The 25,234-nt window shown below is 37.4% G+C and overlaps 1 protein-coding gene across 1 annotated transcript in view; it reads right to left on the reverse strand.

Annotated features, from left to right (window-relative positions):
• The window catches only part of UBR3 (ubiquitin protein ligase E3 component n-recognin 3), a 101,351-nt gene that overhangs the window by 22,227 nt on the left and 53,890 nt on the right, over positions 1-25,234 (reverse strand). Inside the window, exons 25-31 of the mRNA XM_054174682.1 lie at positions 23,644-23,793; positions 23,239-23,372; positions 20,939-21,049; positions 17,975-18,175; positions 17,021-17,157; positions 10,735-10,820; positions 859-964 (exon numbers count right to left, since the gene is read on the reverse strand). Of these exons, the coding sequence (XP_054030657.1) occupies positions 859-964; positions 10,735-10,820; positions 17,021-17,157; positions 17,975-18,175; positions 20,939-21,049; positions 23,239-23,372; positions 23,644-23,793 (925 nt within the window). The remainder of the gene's footprint in view (positions 1-858; positions 965-10,734; positions 10,821-17,020; positions 17,158-17,974; positions 18,176-20,938; positions 21,050-23,238; positions 23,373-23,643; positions 23,794-25,234) is intronic.

Consider the following 25,234-nt stretch of genomic DNA (forward strand, 5'->3'; position numbering starts at 1 on the left):
GGATTGTGGCATCAGTATCCCAGATGAAGTTTTGCAATGCCATGATGCTTTGCACATCTTATCAGGCTCCTAGAAACATACTGACAAGTATACAGCTGGATAGGCAATAAAAAGACAAGTCTTTTCAACATTACTGCAAGATACAAAATGGAGACCTTAGCTAGGAAGATGATGTTAAAGGTGCCAAATGAAAAGAAAAAAAAGTTACTTTTATAATCTTATGAGGAAAAATAATCATCTGGATTTGGGCAAGAAACCTTTCTTCTCACCATCAAGGTAGAAAGTGAAAAGCAAAGGAATTTAAATCAAGCAGGGAGATGAGCCCTTGGGGAACAGAAACACATGGCTCCATTTACTATATTGTTAATCCTTGTACAGCTATTCATGCAAAGTTAATGTTTTAAAGGTAAAATAAAGGAAATAATTTGCTTAAATAAACAAGTGTGATGAAATTTTTTAGCTTCAAATATAATTATTTCTCATATTTCAGACCAACTTCTGTTATTTCTGTTACAGCTATTAGTCATTGTCCAAGTTTCAACGAACTATTTATGAACTTAGTCTAGCACGTGTACCAAGAATGACAGTGCACCCATCCATTTAATACTATTAAATCTGTATGTGCTAAGCTTGCAAGCAGTGTATTTAAACTTCAACTCAAAACCGGTACATGTCATTCTAAGTAAAAGGAATGTAAACATCTGTTTTTACAAATATATAAACACAACTATTATATGTTAAGTTCATCAGCCTACCTCACAGAGAATTTCAATTAAGACAGAAAGTTACCCAGAGTCCCTTTGTAAGGATGTTTCTTTCCCAAAGTAAAACTGATATTTGGTAAATAAAAATACTTGCTCTGAATTTTTATCCTGCATTGGCTGGGTTAGTTTTCTCCAAGGATTGTATGCAGAGTCTATGCTGTAGAGGCGCATGTGCATGGCCAACACATGGAACAGCTGATCTGAAAGAGGAAGAAGATAGATTGCTGATTATTATGAACAATAATATGAGGTAAATTCTTCGACAGGATCCTGAAAAGGTTGTCATCTCATTCCAAGTAAGTCAGTACCTTAAAAAGCATCCTTATTTCATTTTAAGATTATTTTTCAAAGAGGTTTTGAAGAGAAATGAGATGTCAACAAACAACAGTGACCATACATGTGCACACACACAAAAAAATTTTCTTTCCTGAAATTTTGAAATAGATAAAGGCTGCTTAGACTGTTTGGATCACATCTCAGTAGTTTCAGGGTGCATAGAACACCAGCTACACATACTTAACTATAGGCCTTCAAAAAAAGTCCTGCTTCATCTGCTGTTTTGTTGCTAAGGGTCCATACTCACTTCACTTTCCTCTCCACTTTATGCCTTAAGCTATGATTTCCTAACCATCTTTTTAAAAACAGAAATTAATACACACAGCTTTTACTCCCCTCTCTCACAGTTAAGATCCATGCATATATTTGAATTTAACCTAAAGTTGCCAGAAGTTCTGGCCTATTACAGGGTCACTTCCAGTCTTCATCCTGAAAAGTCTTTTTTACTCCTCTTGCCTTCTTAAAGTTATTTTGTAGGTAACTTCTGGAAGAGAAAAACTCCCAAACTTCTGACCATGCTACAATAACTCTGAAGTAGCAACACACTTCCTAATGGCATAGATTTGTCTATGCAACTTGCAGGCAAAGTTTGCTGGTATTCACCAAGTCAAAACCTTCTGTACATCCATAGTGTCATTTGCACTTCCAGAATCTTCTGAACAATGCACACACTCTATATGATGCAATGTCACATATTAAAATGCAGTTTTCATTTCTCTATGGATTGTATGACCAGCACAAATGAAGATAATTAATCCTTTCTCTCCTTAAACAAGGCAAGAAGGTAGGCAGCATCTATGTTGTGAGCATTTTCAGAGGTATGTATAGTAAGAATTTTCTGTGTTTTTAACACAGTTGCAATCTGGGGGAAAAAAAGCATCTTTTTTATATTCACAGGTTCAGATTAAAATAGTATTTTAAAACACTATTTCCAATGACTTTACCCACTTGTTTCCTCCTGTCATTTGCTGCCATATGAGTATCTCTTGTTCAGCTTTCTGGGATATTCCTTTCATTTTAAGTTTTTCCCCATAGCATCCTGCCACCTTCTTCCCCACACCGATTCCTCTTTTATTCTTTCAGTTGATCCCTTCAACTCTTAAATCTCTCTCCCTTCTCTCTACAACCATCCTGCTCAACCTGCACAGACACTTAAAGGTCCTTTTTTTATGTAGAAATAGCAGCTATTAATTTATTTTCCATAAATAGACAATTACTCAGAGGTACGCAATGGCCAAAAAAGCCGCATGATAAAGTCAGCTGACTGGCAGAGCCTGAAGGCTGTAATTAGCTCCTGGGGTTTGTAAAATAATTGTAGATGGCATTAGAATTGATTGCTGTCACCTGCTTTCTGAATAAAAACAGTCCATGAGGGCAAAATAAGCAATCTTTTCTCCTGGCAAGAAAATCTACCAAAACACTGCTTTGCTGACAAACCTCAAAACCCTGAAAATACACTGGTATTTCATCAAAGCAGTAATAAAAAAAAGAGTATAGTTTTAATTGAAATTAAACCCATGAAGGTATCTGTTCCTTCTTGCCTCTCTGCTACTAAAAGGGATGTCTCCTTTTCTGAACTGTGCCTTGCCTCATTCAGAAATGAGCAACTAGGCCAAGAAAAATGTTTAGCATAATTAATTAACCCTTTGTTCCTTTAACAGCTATTTTCCTGAGCTTTTACTGATAGAAAAAGAAGGCAGCTATCAAATTCTAGCACTGGAGAATTTATTTGTAATTTCCAAGTGTGTAACATTTATGGAATCAAGATATATTCTAACATTGACTGAACCTGAGGAAAAAAACAGTTTAGCAGTCTTAAAAGCTTTGTTTGTTATTAAGACACCTATTACTCCTCTGCAAGAAAACATCTTCAGCATGTAAATGTAAAGCTAAGAAGCAGGCAATCAAATATGGTTACAACGACCATTTCTGGACTATTTTTTATCAACTGACTTTAAAAACTGCTTGTTTCTAGGCCCAGGGTACCCAAGGAAAAACATTGCCCCCTTAAGGAAACACTGCAACAGAAATGGCCTGAGGGCTGCCACCTTCCAAGGTAGGTAAACTGAGTTTCAATTTGTACATTGCTTCTGTACTTCTGGTATTCCTAACAAAACCTAAGGACTATCCAGACTAAGACACAAATGTTTATTTCTTCCTACACTACAGTGACTCCAACTGCTTTACCTCAAATTTACTGTGATTCTGGGGTATTGGAGAAAGTCAAGGAAAACCAAACGAATACCATAGGGTTTTGGGGTTTTTTGAGACATGAACATAGACTGCAGAACACCCTCCCAAATTTCTTAAAATACACCCTTTTTATTAAACAAGTAGTGGCAAAACACCTATATGGTGATGGTTCAAACACAACCCTGCCTAGTCTTCTGAAGAAAGGAAAGGATATCCCAAGGCCCTCCACCACTCGAAGTCTATGGCCAGTTCTCTCCAGGACAGCCCACCTTCATAAGTGGGAAAGACAGGATCTATGTGTAGCTTGGTGTCCAAAACAACATCTTAACAAAATTTAGTAGAAGAATATTAATTTTAGAAAGCACAGCAGCAACAAAATTAGAGAAAGATCGTTACAAACACACAACAAAATGAAAATTGCAGGTTCATTGTTAACAAATCATGACAAGTAAACAGTGAAAAGAATTTGAATATGGTCCTTCTCTCATAATAACTTCACTGTATTTGAGACAGGGGACTTCCAACTACAATGAAAAAATATCCACTAAATAATTTATTGCTGCAAGTCACCAAAGGCTTGTCAGGATTCCAACATTTCGACATTTAACTGGGCAAGATTATTACTGGCTTTAAAACTTGTCTATGACTCGAATATTACCTATATTGAAGCAGCACTGTCTTAATTCTCCCAACTTATTTATATGGTTTTTGTTTTCACAGAACACATGTGAAGCTTGTATCATACAATAAATAGAATCATCTAGATTAACAGCTTTAACTTTGAATCATGTTTGCCATCCTAATTCCCTTTCTAAAATTATGAAAATAAATCTCTTGTTCCACACACTGCTGCTCTTGGTACTTTCCCCACCCCTAACCCCCCAGCTCTTCCTATACCAGCTCTACTTCTCAGGGTTCTCCAGATGAGAGAGAAGAGCAATAAAATCAAAAGGAATTGGTATTTTCAAAAGAGCAGCTCAAAGGATAAGATTGTTTTGCACTGAGGCTGAAGCTATTAGATAAAGTGTTCTAATGCTGCTCTTCTCATAACAAAGAGCTAGTGGGTATTTTGTCTACATAACTACCCTGTATGCACCAGCACAGATTGCTAACAGAGCTCTTAAAAAATATTCTGCTGTGATCAAGTGCATAAAGCAGGGGTCTATAAAGGTGATTTCACAGCTCTTTTTGGGTGTAATGTGGTATGCACAGTACAAAAGGAGACTAAATTCAGAGAGATGAACAGATAGGGAATTGAGATGAATGGAATTGACAAGAACTTATAAAAATGCTGAGCTGAACTGACAAAAATGAATGATTCCAGAGGTTACACGCAGGTGCAAATTTTGGTCTCACTAGTAATCTTGATTTGATCTTTGCCAAAGAGATCATAAACTTCTACAGGAGTTATGCTGCCTTGTTTTCTTGTTTCTTTCTTCTGGTCTCTTGAACGGAAAAGCAAACTCTCCAATTACCGAAGCTAAAATCAGAGGATTTTTTGTGTTATTAATTCTACTTCCACAATATGTAGTCAGGTGCTGTAGTAATTATGGCAAAGAAAATTAAGGAACTAGCGCTGGCTCTGTTTTACTCGTAAAGGCTAGATGTGTGTTTGTTCCCCAGTTTCTCTCACATCTATGTTTTAGAAGGATGTAAATATCACATACTGCTGTCATGAAAATGTCTACTTAGCTATTTTGATCCAGTCTTTATTTTTTTTCATTCTACAAATTAGTAATCATATTTACAATGTCAAAAGATCACAAAACACAGCCAAACTGGAATTGAAAGCATCCTTGTCTCAACTGCTGCATAAGGTTCTTAGCAGACTAGAGACCTCAAGCCTTTCCTCTCCCAAAGCTTCCTGGGACTATCACGAATAACATGGATTATAACCAACTGATATAACCAGATGGGACTTGATTGTTAATAAGAAGATTGAGGAATTTGTTTCTCTTTGTAGAGATTTATGTAGTCCACTTAGAAGCAGCTGCTGCAAAAACCTGCTGACAGCATCTTCCCATTCATCCAGTAGACTGGAATCAGTGAAGGAAAAAACAAATAAAATGGGGAGGTCACGAAAAGCTTATTAAAGCGTTAAGACATGAGCAGTCTTTGCAAAATCTTATGACTTAATTGCTGATGAAGCAACTAATTCTCCTCAACTTTAACAACAGAATTCTAATGGTGTCTGTCTTTGCCTCTCCCATGCCAAGTATGAATGGCATACCAAGGCTTTTACGAAATTGTACCATGTGTTATTCTTTTTATCTCCAGTGGTTGCAGAGAGCTCATAGGAATCACTGCAACCATATTCACATATCAATAGATTACAGAAAGGAGACAGTTGCAACTGAACACTTCATAAAAGAATCAGGGTTTTGTTCCTAAATGGTTCCAAGTATCACTGTCCATATTGATAAAATGGAGGCAGCCATTATTATCAATGTGCTTGTAAAATGTTATAGAAAAGGAGCATGAAGAGCTTAGAAAATGCATCACATCAGAATTAATTCTGTGCTCACAAACCCATTAAACGCACTGATTAAACTGATGCTAACATCATAGTCAAGACATATGACAACATTGAGCCATCTACAAACACAAACCACAGGCTTCAAATGAACAGTAAGAAGGAAAAAAGGCAACTAACACATGAGAAAACACAGTGGAGCAACATGGTTTCTCAATGGTTAGAAACCATCCCAGAAGTTATGAAGGTGCTGGACATTCTATTTAAGGCAAACTTACACAACAAGTCTTAAATACTTTTTTTATGTCCACTTGCAAATTAATGTCCTTTCCAATTAATGCAGTTAATGATGAAATGCCAGACTATGCTACCTGTGGGAAGCATAAGGACAAGCATCTTGTGACAGAATATTTAATCCTTCCAGGAAAAAAAAAAAATCCTGATCTGTCCTTATCACAAAGGGGAAAAAGAAAATAAAGTAGCCAGATTATACATTCATATGTAGATAACTTATACATTTGGTGGAACTGTTTATTGACTATTGCAAGATTATCAGTGACAATGACAGAGGAACACACATATAGACAAGTTAAAGAAAGATACAGAAGTTATACAGAGAGATCCTTATTATGCAGCCTTAGTAATTGTGTTCTGAAGCTGTTCCACAGGTACAAAAAGAACAAAAACAAAAAGCAAAACACTGAGTTGCTTAACTTTATAAACCAGAGAAGAACTGTACAAATGCTATGCCATAATTATGACCTAAATCCAAGGGAATTTTCAAGGCCATAGTCTCTAAAACTGTGACACGGTCCTTAAAATAGGTCCTGACATTTAAGTAATACGATAAATAGGACTTCATTTGTGCTTTTTGGCTGCATACTACTACATTCATGCAAACATACATACAAAAGTTTCAACCTTAAACTGGCAATTTTACAGCCAAATTTTCTTCATCATTCTTCTCACAGATATTTGATCAGTGACACTAACAGTTTCATTAATCATTCTAATTTTTACTTCCCTAAAGCAGCTGCTCTCATGGTGAAATCTACTAAAACATCACTTCAGTCGTTTGTCCCACTATCTTTGCCAATGCTTGCTGCTGTAACAGCTCACCTGGGACAACATACTCTGTTTTTGCACTATCTAATTACCAAAATGCTTAATCACAAGACAGGCGCCTCAGTATCTCCCACATAAGAAACAAAACCAGATTATATTTTAGATACTTCTGCTGGACCTGACATAAAAGACATGTGAAAAACAAAAGCAGTTTCAGTACTGTGCAAGCAAGGCTTCTACAAAACAGTATTCAAGTCTCAAATAGGGTATGGATTTTTAAAGTACTTCTTTCCTCACTGGAATTATTACTGGAAAAGTAGTTCTGCTCCCACTAGTCACACTTTGCCTAATGTGCAATACTAATCATAATGGTACTCAGTGGAAGTATTGTGCAGGTCTGCTCTAGGAGAACCCCATTATCTTCCATTAAAAATAAGTCCATTTTAATGCAGGAATAAATAGAACTAGTTTGATACATACTAATTTTACAAATGTCAGAACACAAACAGCATGACAAGGAATAGATGACATTTACGTCTCCATGCTGTTTAAAACAACATTCACATATACAGCACCTTTCACCTGAAAGCTTTAAGGGCCTTCCAATTTTTCTGCAGCACAAAATAGATCTAATGAACACTAATATGACTGACTTGGATCTAAATAAGAAAATTCACCATTCTGCCCAAAAGTGTGGAAAAAGTTAAGTGCATTGTGTTTAAACGCTGTCCCTGTGCCTCGCTGGAAATATGCACATTTAATCCTTAAAATAATACAACTGGCTAAAGAAAAAACACTACTTCCATGTGCAACACACTGAGGCAAAATTACAGGACAGTTTCAGAATGGAACTGAAAAATAATATAGTAAACAAAATGCAATATATTGTACATAGTAACAAACAATCAGGGAATGTTATCATGCTGGGGTTTTTTTTGTTTGGTTGGTATTGTGGTTTTGTTTGTTTGCTTTAATTACCACATCTTCAAGACAATTTTCATTTATAGGAAATACTCCACCAATTTCAGATTAAGACATTGTGTACTAGTCCATGAAAATAGCTGGGGGGGGGGGGACCTCCCTAAATATGTGCAGTATAAAATTCTGCAGACAAGGATTTCAAAGTTTTTGTTACTCAACTATTTTACCCTTTATAGTGAACAAGCAATGGACAGTTTAGAAGTGGATTTGCTGCTACCAAAAAGTGATGCATTTAATAAATATTTTTAATTTTGTAAACTAACACATATTTTTAGAAGCAACCAGTTGATGTAATTTTACTTAAAGCTTCTCGTTAGGAAGACAAGTTCTGTGCTTCTCAAGTGAGAAGTATCTTCAACTTTCTGTAAGTTTAGTTTGTTCCAGTAATCTGTTTTGATGAACAGACAACATTGACTCATTTTCTGAGACACACAGAATTAATGGCAAAATGATGTAAGTGCTGCAAAAACATTAGGTAAGTATGACATGAATTTAAACAGGACTCAAGTTTGTCTTGTCTCCAAGGAATCCAGCATAGGACAATTCTCCAGTGGAGAGAGATTCTCCACATATCACTTCCAATTAGGTAATTCATTAAAATATAATTTCTCCAATGATTACAATATTCTCCAAGCATTTCAAGACTAGAGGAATATGCATTAAAAATCCTCATTGATCTTTTCACTGGCGGACAACAGAAGTATGCCTTCTTTTGAAGTTAGGTCCTAACTATGTTAAGAGCCCTTCCTCATGCAAGATGAGGCTGAAGGGGTGCTGCAGTAAGTACAACTGAAAAAAAAAACCTAATATATTTTACAAACCACTTCGTGTCAGGTTCCAGCTTTGTTGGATTTTATTTTTTTTAAAACAAAGAAACAAACAGGCTCCCCCTTTGGTGCCACCTCATGCAATGCCAGTGGAAACAATGCCCAGCACACTGGTGGTTTTGACCATTCTCTGTGAAGTCATAATCTTCCAGTGCTTACTGACATTAGTTGGTGATAAAGCACCACAAGAAAAAAGCAAAACTCTCCCTAGGCAGGGACTGGCTTGAGAGCAGCCCTGAAGAAAAGGAACTTGGGGGTGCTGGTGGATGAGAAGGTCAACATGAGCCACCAGTGTGCACTTGCAGCCCAGAAAGCCAATCACATCCTGGGCTGCATCAAGAGAAGCATAGCCAGCAGGTCGAGAGAGGTGATTCTCCCCCTCTGCTCTGGCGAGACCCCACCTGCAGTACTGTGTCCGGTTCTGGAGCCTCTATTACAGCAAGGATCTGGATAGGCTGGAATAAGTCCAGAGAAGGGCCACAAGGATTATTATAGGCTGGAACACCTCTCTCTCTGAGGACAGAATGAGGGAGTTGTGGCTATTCAGTCTGGAGAAGGCTTTGAGGAGACCTTATTGTGGCCTTCCAGTATCTTAAGGAGGCCTACAAGAAAGCTGGTGAGGGACTTTTTAAGGGTGTCAGGTAATGATAGGACTAGGGGAAATGGAACAAGACTAGAAATGGGTAGAATCAGATTGTATGTTAGCAAAAAGTTCTTCACCATGTGGGTGGTGAGACTGGAACAGGTTACCCAGGGAGGTGGTAGAGCCCCATCCCTGGAGGTTTTTAAGGCCAGACTGGCTGTGCCTCTGTGCAACCTGATCTAGTGTGAGAGGTCCCTGCCCATGGCAGGGGGGTTGGAATTGGATGATCCTTGAGGTCCTTTCCAACCCTAACAATTCTATGATCTTTATATGTTTTGTGTGTGTGTATATTTTTATATACACACACATAATAAGTATAGTTTTTTCACATTCAATATTTCAACAGTTTTTCAATTTTAAAGCAGAAATGTCTGCCCTAAGTTGCTCATCATGGTCTTCCAAATAACCTGCCTGTGAAATAGGTAATGCATCCAGTGAGTTGCTAAAATTCACAACGGAAGTGTCAGAGGTATCCATCTTATTGAGTATAGAAATTAACAATATATTTTAATCCACGTAGAAATTATCTGAACAGCCTTGATTTTATGAAGTGCTAGAAATCTGCAACAGGGATCTAGCACTGTAAAAACATGCATTTCTCAGGTACTTTGCTCTGCTGGGAATGTCAGGTAATGATGGTGAGGGGACAGAAAGAGAAGTAGGGTTTAAAGCTGCTTTTCATAAATCACACGTATGAAATCAGTTAAACTACACCCCAGCAGTAACAGAAGACTCTAATCCTAGAGAGGATGTGGAAAGCATAGTACACAAAGGGATTTCTATGGCAGCTCTTCACCTCAAATGATGAAGAAAGCATGACACACAAATCATCTACCAAAAGGCAGAGGTGGGCCCAAGCTCAGACATTTTTGTTCCTGAATCTGTTGCTACTTCTGCAAGAGCCCGATTTAAACAACTATTAGTGGTAACAGCATTCTGGGAGGCTTTCCAGATTTTCCTGACAAAGAAAATGTCCTTTGGTAACAGTTTATATTCCACTAAAAGACTGAATATTTTATGTTAAATAAAATAGCAGTTCTGTCAACCAGAAGTGCTTTATTTGCCAAGTACTAAAGATTTCAGAACAACGAAGACCTGATTTTCCACCAAGAAAAATGTGCAAAACTCTTCTGCCAGAGAAGTGCTAGGGACATTAAAGACATCGCAGCTACAGATTTCCAAGTACAAGACCCAGTCATGAGCTACATTAGCACTCAGAGAAACAAACTTCTTTACTATTGACAGCCATGGTGAACAAAGCATTCCCAATTCACCCTTACAGTACTTCCAGTTTTACTTATATAAATCTGAAATTATTTTTAGAATCTTACCTGTATACTATGGCAACAGATTTGTAAGTAGATTGTACTCACAACACCTGAGCCTCTCTATGAATAATCTGTGCAAATTAGATTTCATTTCTCAAACTGCAACAAAAGACATAAAACTTACTTAAACATGATCTTTTTCCAGCTGTGCTTGCACCCCCTGAACATAAATTGCCTCCTCGATGAACCAGCTCAAGTTCCAAGTTTGTTCTGCAATAGAAACGTAAGAGTTGAATGGAACAGCATTATTCAAGCTTCCAGGGACACCAGTAAGTCACCACAAACACCCAGCACCCACCAAATTAGAGAACTAATATTTAGTATGAAAGATACTGTCAAAATATGATTCAGAAGAAAAGATATTGCCAGGCGTGATTTCATATGGCACGTGCTAATCAAACCACTTAAAAGGGAGCTGCTACAGTTGTGATTGAAGAATAAAACTATTAATTCTGAGGCTTTTTTCTGTGTGCATACACAATTCCTTGATAAAAAGGGAATTTATGTGCAAATTTGACAGACAATATACAGAATAGCTAAATTTCAATCAATCAGATATGTCTAAAAAGAGTTATCTTCATTGGCAGGGCTTATGTTTTGCTTTAAACAGACAGTAAAACGGATACGCCATCAAGTAACTAAGTATGAAATTAGTCTAAAACTATAATGGAAGCACTGACCTTTACAGATAAGTTAGTTAACAAAAGCCTTGTAGGTTAATTCTGAATGAAACACTGATATTCACTGCAGCCCATTAGTATGAAACAGGAGTTGTGTCACTAAATCTCTACACGTCACATGGATGCTTGCTTTCTTAGTATTATTGTCATCTGATACTTAGGCACCAGTTGTTTAAGCTAAATTCAATCGCTTTGTTTAGTTTTGGAACTGGGTATTTGAGTACTACATTATCTTGTACCCCCAGGACTTGGAGCAAAGAATTTAAATTGTATTCTCTCAGCGTTTGTTTTAGTAAGTCAACATATATTTATTAAAAGTATGTAATTCTATTATTCTGAAATGTTATTTTGCTAATGTAATCCACACTGCAAAGTTCAATCTAAACATATTTTGTCCCTTAACTAAAAATAAAGCAATTTTAGGTCCAATATAATTTGACCGAATACATATTAAAATCTATTTTACTACATAATACGTCTAAGCTAAGAACACATACCCCCCCCCCCATATTGAAGAAAAAAACTACAGGATTACTATTTTATTCAAAATATATTATTTTTTAAGAATTTCAGCTCCATCAGCTTGATAGAATAAGACATTTTTGATATGCAGTATTTGTTAAGATACTTTCATATGTTTCTAAAATAGTAATGTTTCAGAATATTACTGTCCCTAAGTTTGCAGCTTATGCCACCCATTTCTGAAGGAATGCTTTAATCCTCTCTACTCAGAAAAGGCAATTTAACATTGATAATGTGTCTGCTCAGAGCTCCATCTGGTTGCTGCTGATAAGGGCATCTATGTGACAGGGGAATTTTCCACTCTTCAGGCGATTTGCAGTGCTCACTGAACTTCTAAAAATCTACCAGCAAGGAAGCAGGGACAGGGATTTCATATTAGTGGATGAAGCAGCAACTGTAGATCAGCATGTGCTAGTTAATCATGGGAATATAAAGGAAACCAGGAGGGTTTTTTCCTACAAACCTTCTGATAACTAATTTGTAGAACAAAATTAATGGCAGCATTCCATGAAAGCCACAATAAGAAAGATTTAAATAAAAACCACTACCTGTATGTCTAAGAACAACTTTCCAAATCTAAGATTTTAAATTGCCCTTTCACTAAGGACTATGTACATTTTTACAAAACAAACCTCAGGGACAATTCTGAAAAAGCTCATTTTGATGCAGTGTTGTGTTATATAGTACTTTTTGCTATAAGGAGTATCAGGAGATATTTCTGGTAACATATACTCCATCACAGTTATCACACCATCTCTCACCTCCCATACTTCTTCATTACCCCCAACTCCTCAAAGACAGCAGCTTATGTGAATAATAATCTTTTCCTCTAAGACAACTCTTTCAAAGCACACCCCAACTCTGGCATAAAAGTGAACAGTAGAGAACATTTCTTCTTCATAAAATGTTCTAAACCAGACAGAGCCCTACATCATCATTTTCTAAAGAGACCAGTGTTTAATTCAAGATCCCTTCTGGCTGGAGGATCTGAGTACTACCAGCCCACAACTTAAGAAAAGCAAAGCTCTCAATGCCTATTCTCTCATCAGCAAAGAAAAAACTTGGGGCATCTGATAGAAGATTAGAACATGGAGTGATCTCTGAAAGTATCCTTTGCTATCTCAGCCCCCTGAACATGAAAGAAAGAAATGAAGAAAGAAAATCTATATGAGTGACTGTTTTCTCTATCTAGAAATCTTTGTGTCACTCATTGGAGCAACAAATTTTGTAGAACACTTGCTTTATCTTCCTCACTCAGAAAAAAAAACTAGAAGATGGATTTTGCTCAGCTCTACAGATTTGTGATTAAAAAAACAGCGTTACTTCATCCCTAGGTGTGGAGTAGGGAGGGTGACTGAATATTTCTCAGAGTTCTTATCAGGACAGAGTAGGGGGGAGGAAAAACACAATGCCCTTTTCAGAAAGAGAACATATTTAGATAAACCTCCTCTTCCTATTGGAATGGAAGAACCCAGTTAGGCACTGCTATTTTTTCCATTTTGCTTTATGAAGATAACATATATATCAATATATATAGCAAAAAAACTATGGATACTGAGAGACAGACTGGAAAGAAAGAACACAAGGTTCTCATATTAGTCTATGTACATCTGACAGCTAAAGCCAAAAGCTTTGTTTACAATAGCCAATAAAAGCACCAGACCTATTGATACACCACACATGGAATTACATAGAATAAACCAGGTTGGAAGAGACCTTCAAGATCATCGCGTCCAAGCCATCAACCAATCCAACACCACCTAATCAACTAAACCAAGGCACCAAGCACCCCATCAAGTCTCCTCCTGAAACCTTCAATGATGGCGACTCTACCACCTCCCCAGGCAGCCCATTCCAATGGGCAATCACTCTCTCTGTATAGAACTTCTTCCTAACATCCAACTTAAACCTCCCCTGGCACAGCCTGAGACTGTGTCCTCTTGTTCTGGTACTGGCTGCCTGGGAGAAGAGACCAACATCCGCCTGCCACAAATGACAGTCAGCAATGCTATCAATGTGCAGCTATTGAAATTAAAGCTAGGCACACCATTCATGAATTGCACCATACTCATCTCATAATTGTCAACAAAAACAAGGAGGGATGCATACAAAAAGGGCATACGTTTAGCAAGGTAAAACTGCAGGAAAGGGGCAGGTAACTAAAGAGCTGTTCAAGGAGATCAGGAAGCCAAGACCCTGAGAAAAACAGACAGGAACTATCACCCTCCACTACGTGGTAGAGAATTTGCTTTTACTTTCTCTCCTCTGCTACCAGTGACACCTGTCTCGGTAAGAAAACAAAAAAAAAATAAAGTGAGTTCTCATTTTCCTGAAGCAGAAAGGATAGGGTGCATCAAGTGGCTATGTCTTGTTTAACCAGCAGTATTCCCACTCCAGAATGCAGAAATCCACTTGAAACTTGGCCTCCAACTATAAACTAGCATCTTTTAAGATGACTGCAGATGATGTCATTTTCTAATCGATAATGGAAGATAACTTGTAAGATAACTTGGAAATACATGGAGCCAATAAAAATATCATTGCATTCAAATGCTTGTTTAAACAGAGGCTGTTTGTAATCTTGTATGCTAGATTAAATACCATGAAGAAATCAGTAACAGCTGTAGATGGTCTGATCAAAACCAATGAAATCTTTCAGAACACATGAAACTAGAAATGCTCTGCAGTAACTGGCTGCAAAGGAGCACAAGGATATCATTTCAAGAAGAACTAGATGGAAATAAGGAAGAAACAGGCTGAATGAACAGGAATAACTTCCAAAAAGCAAGTTGCTTCAGTCTGTAAATTGTGGATAGTCCATTGTTTGACTACTTAAACAAAACATACTGACATCATACAGAGAAAACTCAGTCTGGAAGACAAATAGCTCACATGCAACTAAGCTCACAAACTGTAAGGTCATAGTGAAATACCTTCTCAATAATTTTGTTGTTGTTGTTAATTCTGTAATTCTTGTGCATGAATACATAGTAGAAGCCTGTAAATCTGGACTACTGAACTGAAAGCCAGGAGAAAATAACCATTTTGCAGCTGATCTGCCATGCACCCTCATAAGTAACATTATGAGTTATGGTAACAATATAGAAAGCTGGATCCAAAACAGCTGACACTAGTCTAACCTAACAAAAAGAAGTTAGAATAAGTACAGGTGGCATGTACTAATCTTAGTGGTCATTAATGATTTCTTTCTGTACCAATGTAAGCAGCCATGAAATGCTGTTCAAGATTGGGTTACTGACCTGTTGGAAAGAAAACAAAAATCTTGGGTTTAGGGTGTTATTATAAAAACAATATAATATAGATAGACTTAAGGAAAGTTTCATCCTTTTTCAACCAAAACAAAGAAGGAAACCTAGTTTACTGTGCTAGAAATGCAGTGTTTTGGATACCTTTGAGGAACTACTTACTGCTCTTAAATTAAAGACTTCAACTAATACTGCCAAAACTTCCCTCCAAAGGACTGTTCTCACATTGATGTTGTCAAGGTTTGAGTATGTTCTAATACTGAATACTAAAGTAAATTCTTCAATAATTTGGTTTCCTGGCCAAAGGCATTTGGAACATAGGGATTAAAGATGAAGTGGAACATCTCCCTTCTGACAAAGACTGAGGGAGGTGGGTCTTCTTAGCTTGGAGAAGAGGAGACCAAGGGATGACCTCATTCGTGTTTATAAAGATGTGAAGGGTAGTGTTGGGAGGATGGAGCCAGGCTCTGCTCAGTGATGGTCAATGATAGGACAAGGGGCAAAGGGTGCAGTCTGGAGCAGAGGAGGTTCCACACGAACATAAGGAAAAACTTTTTCACTGTGTGGGTGACAGAGCCCTTTAGCAGGCTGCCCAGAGAGGTTGTACGGTCTCTTTCTCTGGAGACATTCAAAACCTTCCTGGATGCACTCCTGTGCCTTAATCTAGGTGATCCTGCTCTGGCGGAGGGGTTGGACTAGATGATCTTACAAGGTCCCTTCCAACCCATAACATTCTGTGATTCTTTGTTCTCTAAAATGTTTAGCTAGAATTTTTAGTATTTTGTAACATTACACCTAGAAATACACTATAACACCATTTTGGTACTTTAAATGGCATGCCAAGTTACAGTTACAAATAAGCATACTTTTATATGGGAAGCATTAATTTTGAGTCCTTTGAATTTTTGTAAGGATGTTAAATTGCACTGACATCACTGTTAAAAAGCTCAATGTTATTTATCCTTGTACAGCATATACAGCTTAAAATAGTAAGAATGATCTTTAAACTTGCCATGTGCTATATTTAATTGCTCTTCTTAATCAAGGCACATTTAAGATACTCTTAAAGAGCAAAGATAAATATATAAAAATACAAGAACCTAGGTTGGAGATCAGATGATCCAACATTTTGTCCAAAGCTGAGACACAGATTTGATTTTCCAGAGTCCTGCTGAGCCAGTCTTGAGTCTATGCACTGCTAATATGCTAAAGATACACTGCAACTGATGTATATGACACTGCAGTAAAAAATGCTCTAGGATGCTATCACTTGTATGCTTGCACTGTTTCTGCAGACAGCACCTTCTCTGCAGGCCTCAGCATCTTAATGGAAGGAAGGACTGCTTAATTTTCTTGGAGATAGCATTTTTGATACTGAGAGGTGTAACACTGGAATCAAACATCACAGAGAAAAAGCTTGCCGTTTTCCCACATTTTTAGGAGTCTTATCATAAAGAGAGATTCTTGGTTGCTGATATGAAAAGACTCCTTCTCTGATCCTTGTGTATGTACATAAAAATAACACCCTGTGATTTGAAAACCAGCGATACGGCAATGGCATAGAAAGAAACTCATTCTCCTGAACAGTAGAGGAGATTTTACAGTTTGAGAAGAAGACAGAAATTCAACATAAATGCTGATATATGGAAAGCAAAACCTTGAATAAAGAAGAAAATTAAATAAGCATAAGGCGAAATGTTCTCAAAGTTTTGTACCACAGTGCATATACTAAAAATGGACTGAGGGGTGCCGCTTTCTATCTTGCATAAGCTGGCTTGTGAAAACCAAAACATTGAATCTAGATGTACTAAGTACTCAAAATGTACTTTTATGAAGAGAATGGAATATCTTTAATTTACTGTTTTTGAAGAAGAAAACTCTCTGGTAATACTCTTACTGAGGAACACAAAATAATAAAACCTGAAGAGACAAGCATACTCACCTGGCTACTGAATACATGAAGAGAAAATCGTTGTCAGGTGATCCAGGACTCTTACTGTAATCCGTATACTTCTTCTGTGTGGTACTTTTTATATCTTTCATTACAGATTCCATTTCTTTACTGAGATTGGTTTCAGACTATGAACAAAGACACAAAAGAAGATCAGTTAATTTTTCCTGAAGAAATGGCAATAGCCGATTGCAAAGCGTAGCACTTCCACGTTCATAAAAACACACTCGCATGTTATGACAATACATACATTAAAAGCCAGCACTCTATTTCACACAAGTGTTATAACAGTCTGCAAGTTACTCTGATTTACTCTGAATATGAAAACATTACTGTTTCAGCCATCTCCTGAGTTCAACAATCTCACTGCTTGCATTGTTTTGCAGTATCCTTGCATTGAAAAGCACAAAAAACCAACTCAAAATATCTCCATCAAGACTGCAAGACTAGCAAAATTTCATAGAATTAATTTCATCGTTCAGGAAGACCTCAAGAAGCTTTGAAATACACGAGCATTTACAAATTGCTCTTTCTGTACAACAAATGATCCATACTTTAAAATGTTCTTAATAAGCATTCTTTAAACAGCTTCTAGTTACAAGGATATTGGTGTTTTCACATTAGAAAGAAATAATACACAAATTTTACATTACATAAATCAATTCTATTTAAATTGCTATAGAGAGAAGAGACTAAACTCCATCAAAAACATATTAATCACATCAAAGCTTTTAAGTTATTTTTAGTAGGCAATGCAATAAGCACTTCAAATACTTAAGAGTGTCTTGCTATAAAAAAAAAAAAAGTATGTTGTCTTTCCTATCAAAAGAAAACTAATTTTGCCAGGTTGTCAAGTTTTTAAGAGGTCACAAATGCAATATAATGTAAAAACTGAAAGGTAGAGGCAAATTAACAAGGATCTTTCTGCCTTACACTGATGCTTACTGGGAAAGTTCCCAGCTGTTCTTGAAGATCTTCCACCTCTTGTACAAGATCTTGCATACACTTGTTACTATGACTTTGCCAAAGGCTTCTTTCCACATTGTTTCCAGGATAACAAGGAAGAACACTGTTAGCAAACTGCCTACAGAGGGGACAGGTAAATTCTCCTTTGTCCACTGAAAATCCCTGGAGGACCTGGTCATTCTAAAAGAAAATAAAGAAGATGCAGCACAAATTTACAAAAGCTCATGATTTAATTTTTTTTAGTTTGCTATTTAAGGTGTATAGCTAAAGAACTAAGCTGAAAACCAAAAACTGTAAAGAAAGAATAATTAGAATAGCTCCTCAGTTTAGGGACAAAGGTCTTAACTACTAGAGACTGCCCTACAATCTTCCAGTTCAACTATTCTCCTAACTTTTAAGTACTCCTCAGTAGCAACAATACCCCCCTCAGAAATACTTGAGTGGGGTACTTTTAACATTTCACATATGTTGTCCCTTTCTAGCAATTCCCATAAAGTTTGAGACTCCCTCAACAGTTTCCCACTCCTGGGAGACATGCTGTATTAATAGCAACTGCAATTTGAACTCCAAACAAGCAACCCACAACAATGAGGCTTTTACAGATCTTTCTGAATGTTGATCTCTGAGTGTATTACTCAAAAACATATGTTTTATTCAGATGAACTCAAGTCCATCTGTATTATTTCTGTACTAAGAATGCTAGAAAATGGTAAAAATTATTGTGCACTCAGATAGGTTGTGGCAGTACATGCTGGGATGAAAAGTTAACTTAAATAATCTAAAAATCTTCAAGAATACAATGAGATGGAATGACAGTTTGTTTTGAGTGGGAGTCTGCCAGAAAAGGGACATCAGTGTCTCTGTGATGAAAAAAATTATTCTTCCAAAATTCTGAAAAGTAAGACTCTAGCATGAAAGCTCAGATTTTACTTAATTATCCTGATTAACACAACTAACCCTGAAGGCATCTTTACAATCATATGAAAAAGAACAATTCACCATGGGATCCAACAAAGGTGGTAGAGCTTCCAGTTTCTCTTGAAGTAAGCTTCACAGCATGACCAATAACAACACTAAAAATAAGATTTTTCTTAAAATGGAAACAAATCAACATATGGGGAACAAATAAAAAACACCACGTAATGTAATCTTGAATAAACAAGCAGGTTCATATCCAGTAAGATATCACTTAGTCTATTTTATTACCTTTAGTAATACAGAAAGAAATGATTGCTTAAAATCTCATGACTTCCAGCATTGCTGAGCTTGTGATCAGTGCCAGGCCCAAAGAGTTACGGTGAATGGAGTCAAATTCAGTTGGCAGCCAGTTACAAGTGGTGTTCCCCAGAGTTCAGTACTGGGGCCAGTGATCTGGATGACAAGGTCAAGTGCACCCTCAGCAAGTTTGCAGCAACACCAAGTTGGGTGGGTGTGCTGACCTGCTGGAAGGCAGAATGACTGCAGAAAGATCTGGACAGGCTGGGTATAGATGGGCTGAAGCCAACAGTAGGAGATTCTACAAGGTCGAGTACTGCACTTGGGCCACAACCACCCTACGCAACACTATAGGCTTGGGAAAGACTGGCTGGAAAGCTGTCTGGCGGCAAAGGACTTGGGGGTGTTGATCAATGGCTGGCTGAATATGAGCCAGGGGGTGCTCAGGTAGCCAAGTCCAATGGCACACTGGCCTGTACCACAGAGCAGTGTGGCCAGCAGGTCCAGGGGTGTGTTTGCCTGTACTTGGCACTGGTGAGGCCATACCTCATGTACTGTGTTCAGTTTGGGGCCTCTCACTACAAGAAGGATATTGAGGTGCTGAAGCATGCCTAAAGAAGGGCAACCAAGCTGGTGAAGGGCCTTGAACACAAGTCTTAAGAGGAATGGCTGAGGGAACTGGGGTTCTTTAGTCTTCAGAAAAGAGGCTGAGTGGAGACCTCACTGCCCTCAACAACTACCTCAAAGGATGCTGGAGTGAGGTGGGGGTCAGTCTCTTCTCACATGCAGCATTTGACAAGACAAGAGAAAATGGCCTCAAGTTCTGCCAGGGGAGGTTCAGGTTGGATATTAGGAAAAAGATTTTCACAGCAAGTGAAGTGGTGGAGTCACCATCCCTGGAGGGATGTGGTGCTTGGTGACACGGTTTAGCAGTAGTCGTGGGATTGCAAGCTCAAAGCAACCAATTCGACTTGACAATCTCAAAGGTTTCTTCCAACCTCAACAGTTCCGTGATTCTGTAATAAGTACTACAGTGCCATGCAACTGGGCTGCAAAGAGGTTGAGGGGGATGAAGGGGTCCAGCAACATCAATGGAGCACCACTGGTTTTACTCAGACCATGTGAAAACAAATGGATGTCTTCTCTAGTAAACAATTTCTGAGGTTTGACTAACTGTATTTAACTCACAAGAGTTGAAGTATTTTAACCCATTTCACTGAACTTCATGTAATATATATAACATATTAAAAAAAAGCTAATTTTTGGTAACTTGAATTTTGATATTAAGAATTAAGCCAAACCACAAGTTCATATTTGCAAAATTACATCAAACCTGAAGGAAAAATTAGAGGGTAATTCCTAACGCATATTAAACACGAAAATACAAATCTGTGCAAAAGTCATGAAAAATTTGTAAGTGTTGCTTTTCCTCAACACGCATACCAGAAGAAAAAAAACATCCCAAACCCAGTAATTTAATTCTTTAACAGGCTAATTTAGTCAAGTGCTTTACTGATACATCCAAATAAATGAAAACAAAGTACTTTTTTAATGTCAAGATGTACAAGATATTTAGTAGCTACAGTTCTTGAAACAAAAAAAAGCAAACACCTTGTCCATCCATGCAAACTCAACTTTTCTTTCTCTGAATTGAACAGCATCCAGCCAACTGACTTCACTACACCAGTACAGATCCAAATAAAAAGAGATCACCTTAGTTTTACTTACCCGTAAAGACTCCATGTAAGATTTGTGACAATCTATATGTAAAGTGTGACCACAAGTTTGTACATAAACACCTCCTTCCCAACCTATTGACACTGCTTGCAAGCAGGAACTCTAAAACAAAGCAAAGACAGTAAGAAAAGATATATGAAGTTATAAAGGTATTCACCTCAACTTGTTTAAAGATTTTTTTTTTAAATGTAAGTTTTTACATAGAATACATAGAATACATAGAATAAACCAGGTTGGAAGAGACCTTCAAGATCATCGCGTCCAACCCATCAACCAATCCAACTCCAACTTATTTGCACACTATCTATTAAAAGACATATGCTGTGGAAATAAAGAAAAATTTTGGAAGTATTTATTTATGGTGGGTTACATGGCCACCACTATTCTATTCTTTCCAAAAAAGAGGCAAACACAACTTCTGCAATTCTTGTCACTTAAGATAATGACTTCTCTAAAGACCATCTTGTATTACAGCATGAAGAGAGCTCTAACACTACCATCTGTTCCAACAGTACAAGTTATCCCATGTACAAGGGTAATATACTGCTTCAATACTTTTCATTCAGTTCAGTATGCAAACAGAGTAACAAGATCACAGTTATATAATTAAACACCAATCTTATTAAAATTCAGCATAAACACTTAGAGGGTTTAATGTATTGTCAAACAGTACAATATATAACACACCACAAAGTCAAAAAATACTTGTGTAGTGAAACGAGTTTTATACTGGGACTGTTTTGAAAATATTTGCCTTATTCAAAGATTGCACTTACAGTCCACAGGTGAAAATAAAGTTACTTCACTGGTAGTTCTCACAAAATAATGAGCACCACTAGCAACCTTATGGTAAGGACTTCCAGAAAAGTATCGTACGGAATTATCTAGCTCTAGTCAGTCTAATCACAAAGCCTCCCCTTCTCAAAAAAACCCCAATCATACAGAGATTGAAATGAATATTCTGGTGATACATTCAAAGAACAGAAAATATTTATGGCCATCAGAATCAGAAAATTTTTTCACGTAGGCTCACCCTAAAATGGTCTTGTGTATGATGCAAGACACAAGTACTGTGAGTAACAAACTCCGGTAATTTCATTATCTAAGGACATACTAACACCTCTTTTTTTTTCCCCTGCATATAAACAGGAAATAATTAAAATTCTATCTACAGGACATGCTCCTACATACCTTGCCTCAAACTGACATTCAAAATGTGCTATGACCCTTTCAAGAGACATAGAACAAGAAAAGCTTTCTTTTTGTCCTACTAGTTCCTGCATGATTTAGTAGACTGCCTTATTAGTAAGGTCATGTAATACACCTGGATAAGCCCCACTGGGCAAATGTTTCATTCAGGAAAAGCATTACTTATCACAAGTATTGAAGCAGGACACTTTGTGGCAGTTCTAAAAGGGGGAAGAAAAAATCTACAACAACCAACCCCAGAGGCTTTGCAGAAAGGCTTTACTGTGTTACTCCTGAGTTTGGAAACAAAGGCAATCTCAAAGTAAGTCATAGGGTTGAGATGGAGCACACCTGTATCAGGTTACTGGTTACAAAGTACTATGTGATTCTGAAAGCAGTCCTACCCATCTAGCATGTCCTCAGTCATACTTCTCCATGTTAAAAATAAATCAAGTGATTTTTTTTCTTTAATGATCAGGTACTCAGTGCCCTGACAGACAGCAGGCATCAAATTTCAGCTAAGAAAGCACAAAAGGAATCTCCATGGAAAGAACTGGTCTGTTTTGCCCAATCTGTATGTAGTATATAACTTTTCAGTACTTTTTTCCCCTGCTAACAGAATAAGCTAGATCATGTTTTGTAAGAAAATTGTTAAATCCAGGCGAAATTATTCATTGCCACCTGAAACCTGCTGTTTGAGGAAGGACACTTACTGGGAAGACACAGTTGATAAACAAAAGAGCTTCTTACTGCTTAGCTCAGCTGAACAAGACATTGCAGACATTAACAGAAGTTTCCATTTTTATGCCACAAGAAATTTAAGGACTAATTCTTTCATGCAGAGACATTGTTTAAGCACAGAAGTAAAAACATCTTCATAGGTTAACCTAGATAAGGGGACAGTGATACAGATCTCATAAGAACTGGTTGAACAACAGAGCTCAGAGGGTTGTAATTAATAGGGTAGGGTCTAGTTGGACACCTGTGGCTAGTGATGTTCCCCAGGGGTCAGTACCAGGGAGTAGGAGGACTAAATTGTAATTTCATTTACCTTTTTACACAATTTTCCCTGAGTGGTAGTATTGTTCTTAGGAAATACTTACATCTTTAAAGTATCGCTGTAAAGTTGCAAGTCTCACATCATGCAGTGCTGCACAGGTATCCCAAGGGTATATTTGCTCCTCTTCACTAGTTGGTAGTTTCTTTGGCTCAGTGCTATTGCGGCACTGTCCCAAAACTGTGAGAAAAACCAAAAGCAGCAGCAATTAAGAATGCAATGGGTAACAGCACGCTAAACAATTAAGAAAAAAAGCTAACACAAACTAGTAGGAAAGAAAAGTGTTTACTCTTTTCCCAAACACTTAACATTTTCTTAGTACCCTTAGAGATATATGCCTCATTAGATGACTATTCACAGAAAAGAAGGAGACTTCTTTCCAGGCTCCATGACACATAAGAGTATTTGTGCACACATACTAAACTGCTTGTCCAACAAGTCACGTTCATACCTGAGGATGCTTGTAATAGTACAACTAGCCCTGTAGGTCTGTCTTCAGTAGAAGGACCACTTTGTCCACAAATGACACAATCGTATATTGCCTCGGAAACATGCTGTTCTGATGTAGCTACCTCCATGGCAATATCAGCATCTGGTGATTCTTTAAAAAGTAAGAAAAGTGGTATTAAACAGCAGTAAAGAAATCTAATTGCTTCTGCATCAGTGCAGTGACAAAGTATCTCCAAAATAATTTATCTAGCTTATCTACATCTAAAATATTGACAGTTCCTTGAAACTAACCTTGCTGCTTCAGACAGAGAGCGAGCTATGTAATGAAATACATGTTTTCCCATATACAAGATTATTCCCAGTGGAATTAGATGTTCAGTTCAAGTTTTTTAAACATCTATAAAACAGAAATCCAACTTCTGTTTAATTAGACACTATATTGAAAACTTTGAACAAAGATGAAGAGCAATGAATACAAATCTCTACTAAAATCAGCTTTGCTCATAATTGAATCTGAAAATAATTAGAAGGAAAACATTGATCTGGAGACCCTGGAAGTAATTTTAAGATGCTCAGACAAGGTAAATGAAACATACAACCACAAATGACATATTTTTAAAAGTATAAGACTTGGACAATCTTTAAAATTTGGAGTGCATTAAGAAGGTAAGCTGCTGCTGTGGAGCAGATGGCAATTTAACACGTGTTTTATACAACTCGTATCAACGACCTAGTTTTCAAATGATCCACATTATTATTATTTCTTAGGGGCAAAGACAGAAATATTCAAGGCTAAGGATCAGTTTCAAAGTAATTGCATTTGATCGAGCTTTGTTCAGATGACAGTGGTGCTGGTTTCAGGGCAGAGGGCTACGCAAAACAGAAGCAATTTTATGTTACAACCAAAGGTAACAGTAGTTTATTAGCTTGAATGAAAAGCACCTTACAACTGAATGATCCTCTCCTGACTGCTCAGAACATGTATCTAGAATATAAGTCTGCTTTGTTTCTTTTCTAGAAGATTATTTTTCCAAAGAAAAACACTTCCCCCCAACCTTCAACCATGTATTTTATCTCTTTGATTATGCAGGCCAAGGTGCTGGGTAGAGAACCCAAAAATCCTGAGTGTATCAAGTCCTCATACAGCACTGCTTTTAGGACAGCTGCTTTCTTCTCAAAGTCCACTCCAAGTTCAGCACAGAAGGCCTGATTCTATAAGGGGAGGTGTGGATGCCAGGCAGCATCTTTGCTATGAAAAGCTCTATGCAATGCCCTCACTCACAAGGCTGATTCAAAATTACACTGTTTCAGCATCTACTGACTTGAAGCCAGTTACTGAGTCACATGTCCTTCACTGACATACAGTTAATATTGTGCACACGTCTGTCACCATCTAGTGGCAGTCAGACATACAGTGAAAAAGAAAGCAGAATGCACAGCACCAGTGTTTTTTATTCTTTAAGTCCAAACATCCAGAAAAGCTGGGAAAAACTGTAGCACTGAAGGGAAGAAGTAAAATATAGAAAAACAGCTTTAGTGTTAACAGCACCAATAGTTGTGTAAGGCACGCTCACGTACACCTGTTTACCAGA

This window comes from Dryobates pubescens, chromosome 2, assembly GCF_014839835.1.
Source record: "Dryobates pubescens isolate bDryPub1 chromosome 2, bDryPub1.pri, whole genome shotgun sequence".
Classification (NCBI taxonomy): domain Eukaryota; kingdom Metazoa; phylum Chordata; class Aves; order Piciformes; family Picidae; genus Dryobates; species Dryobates pubescens.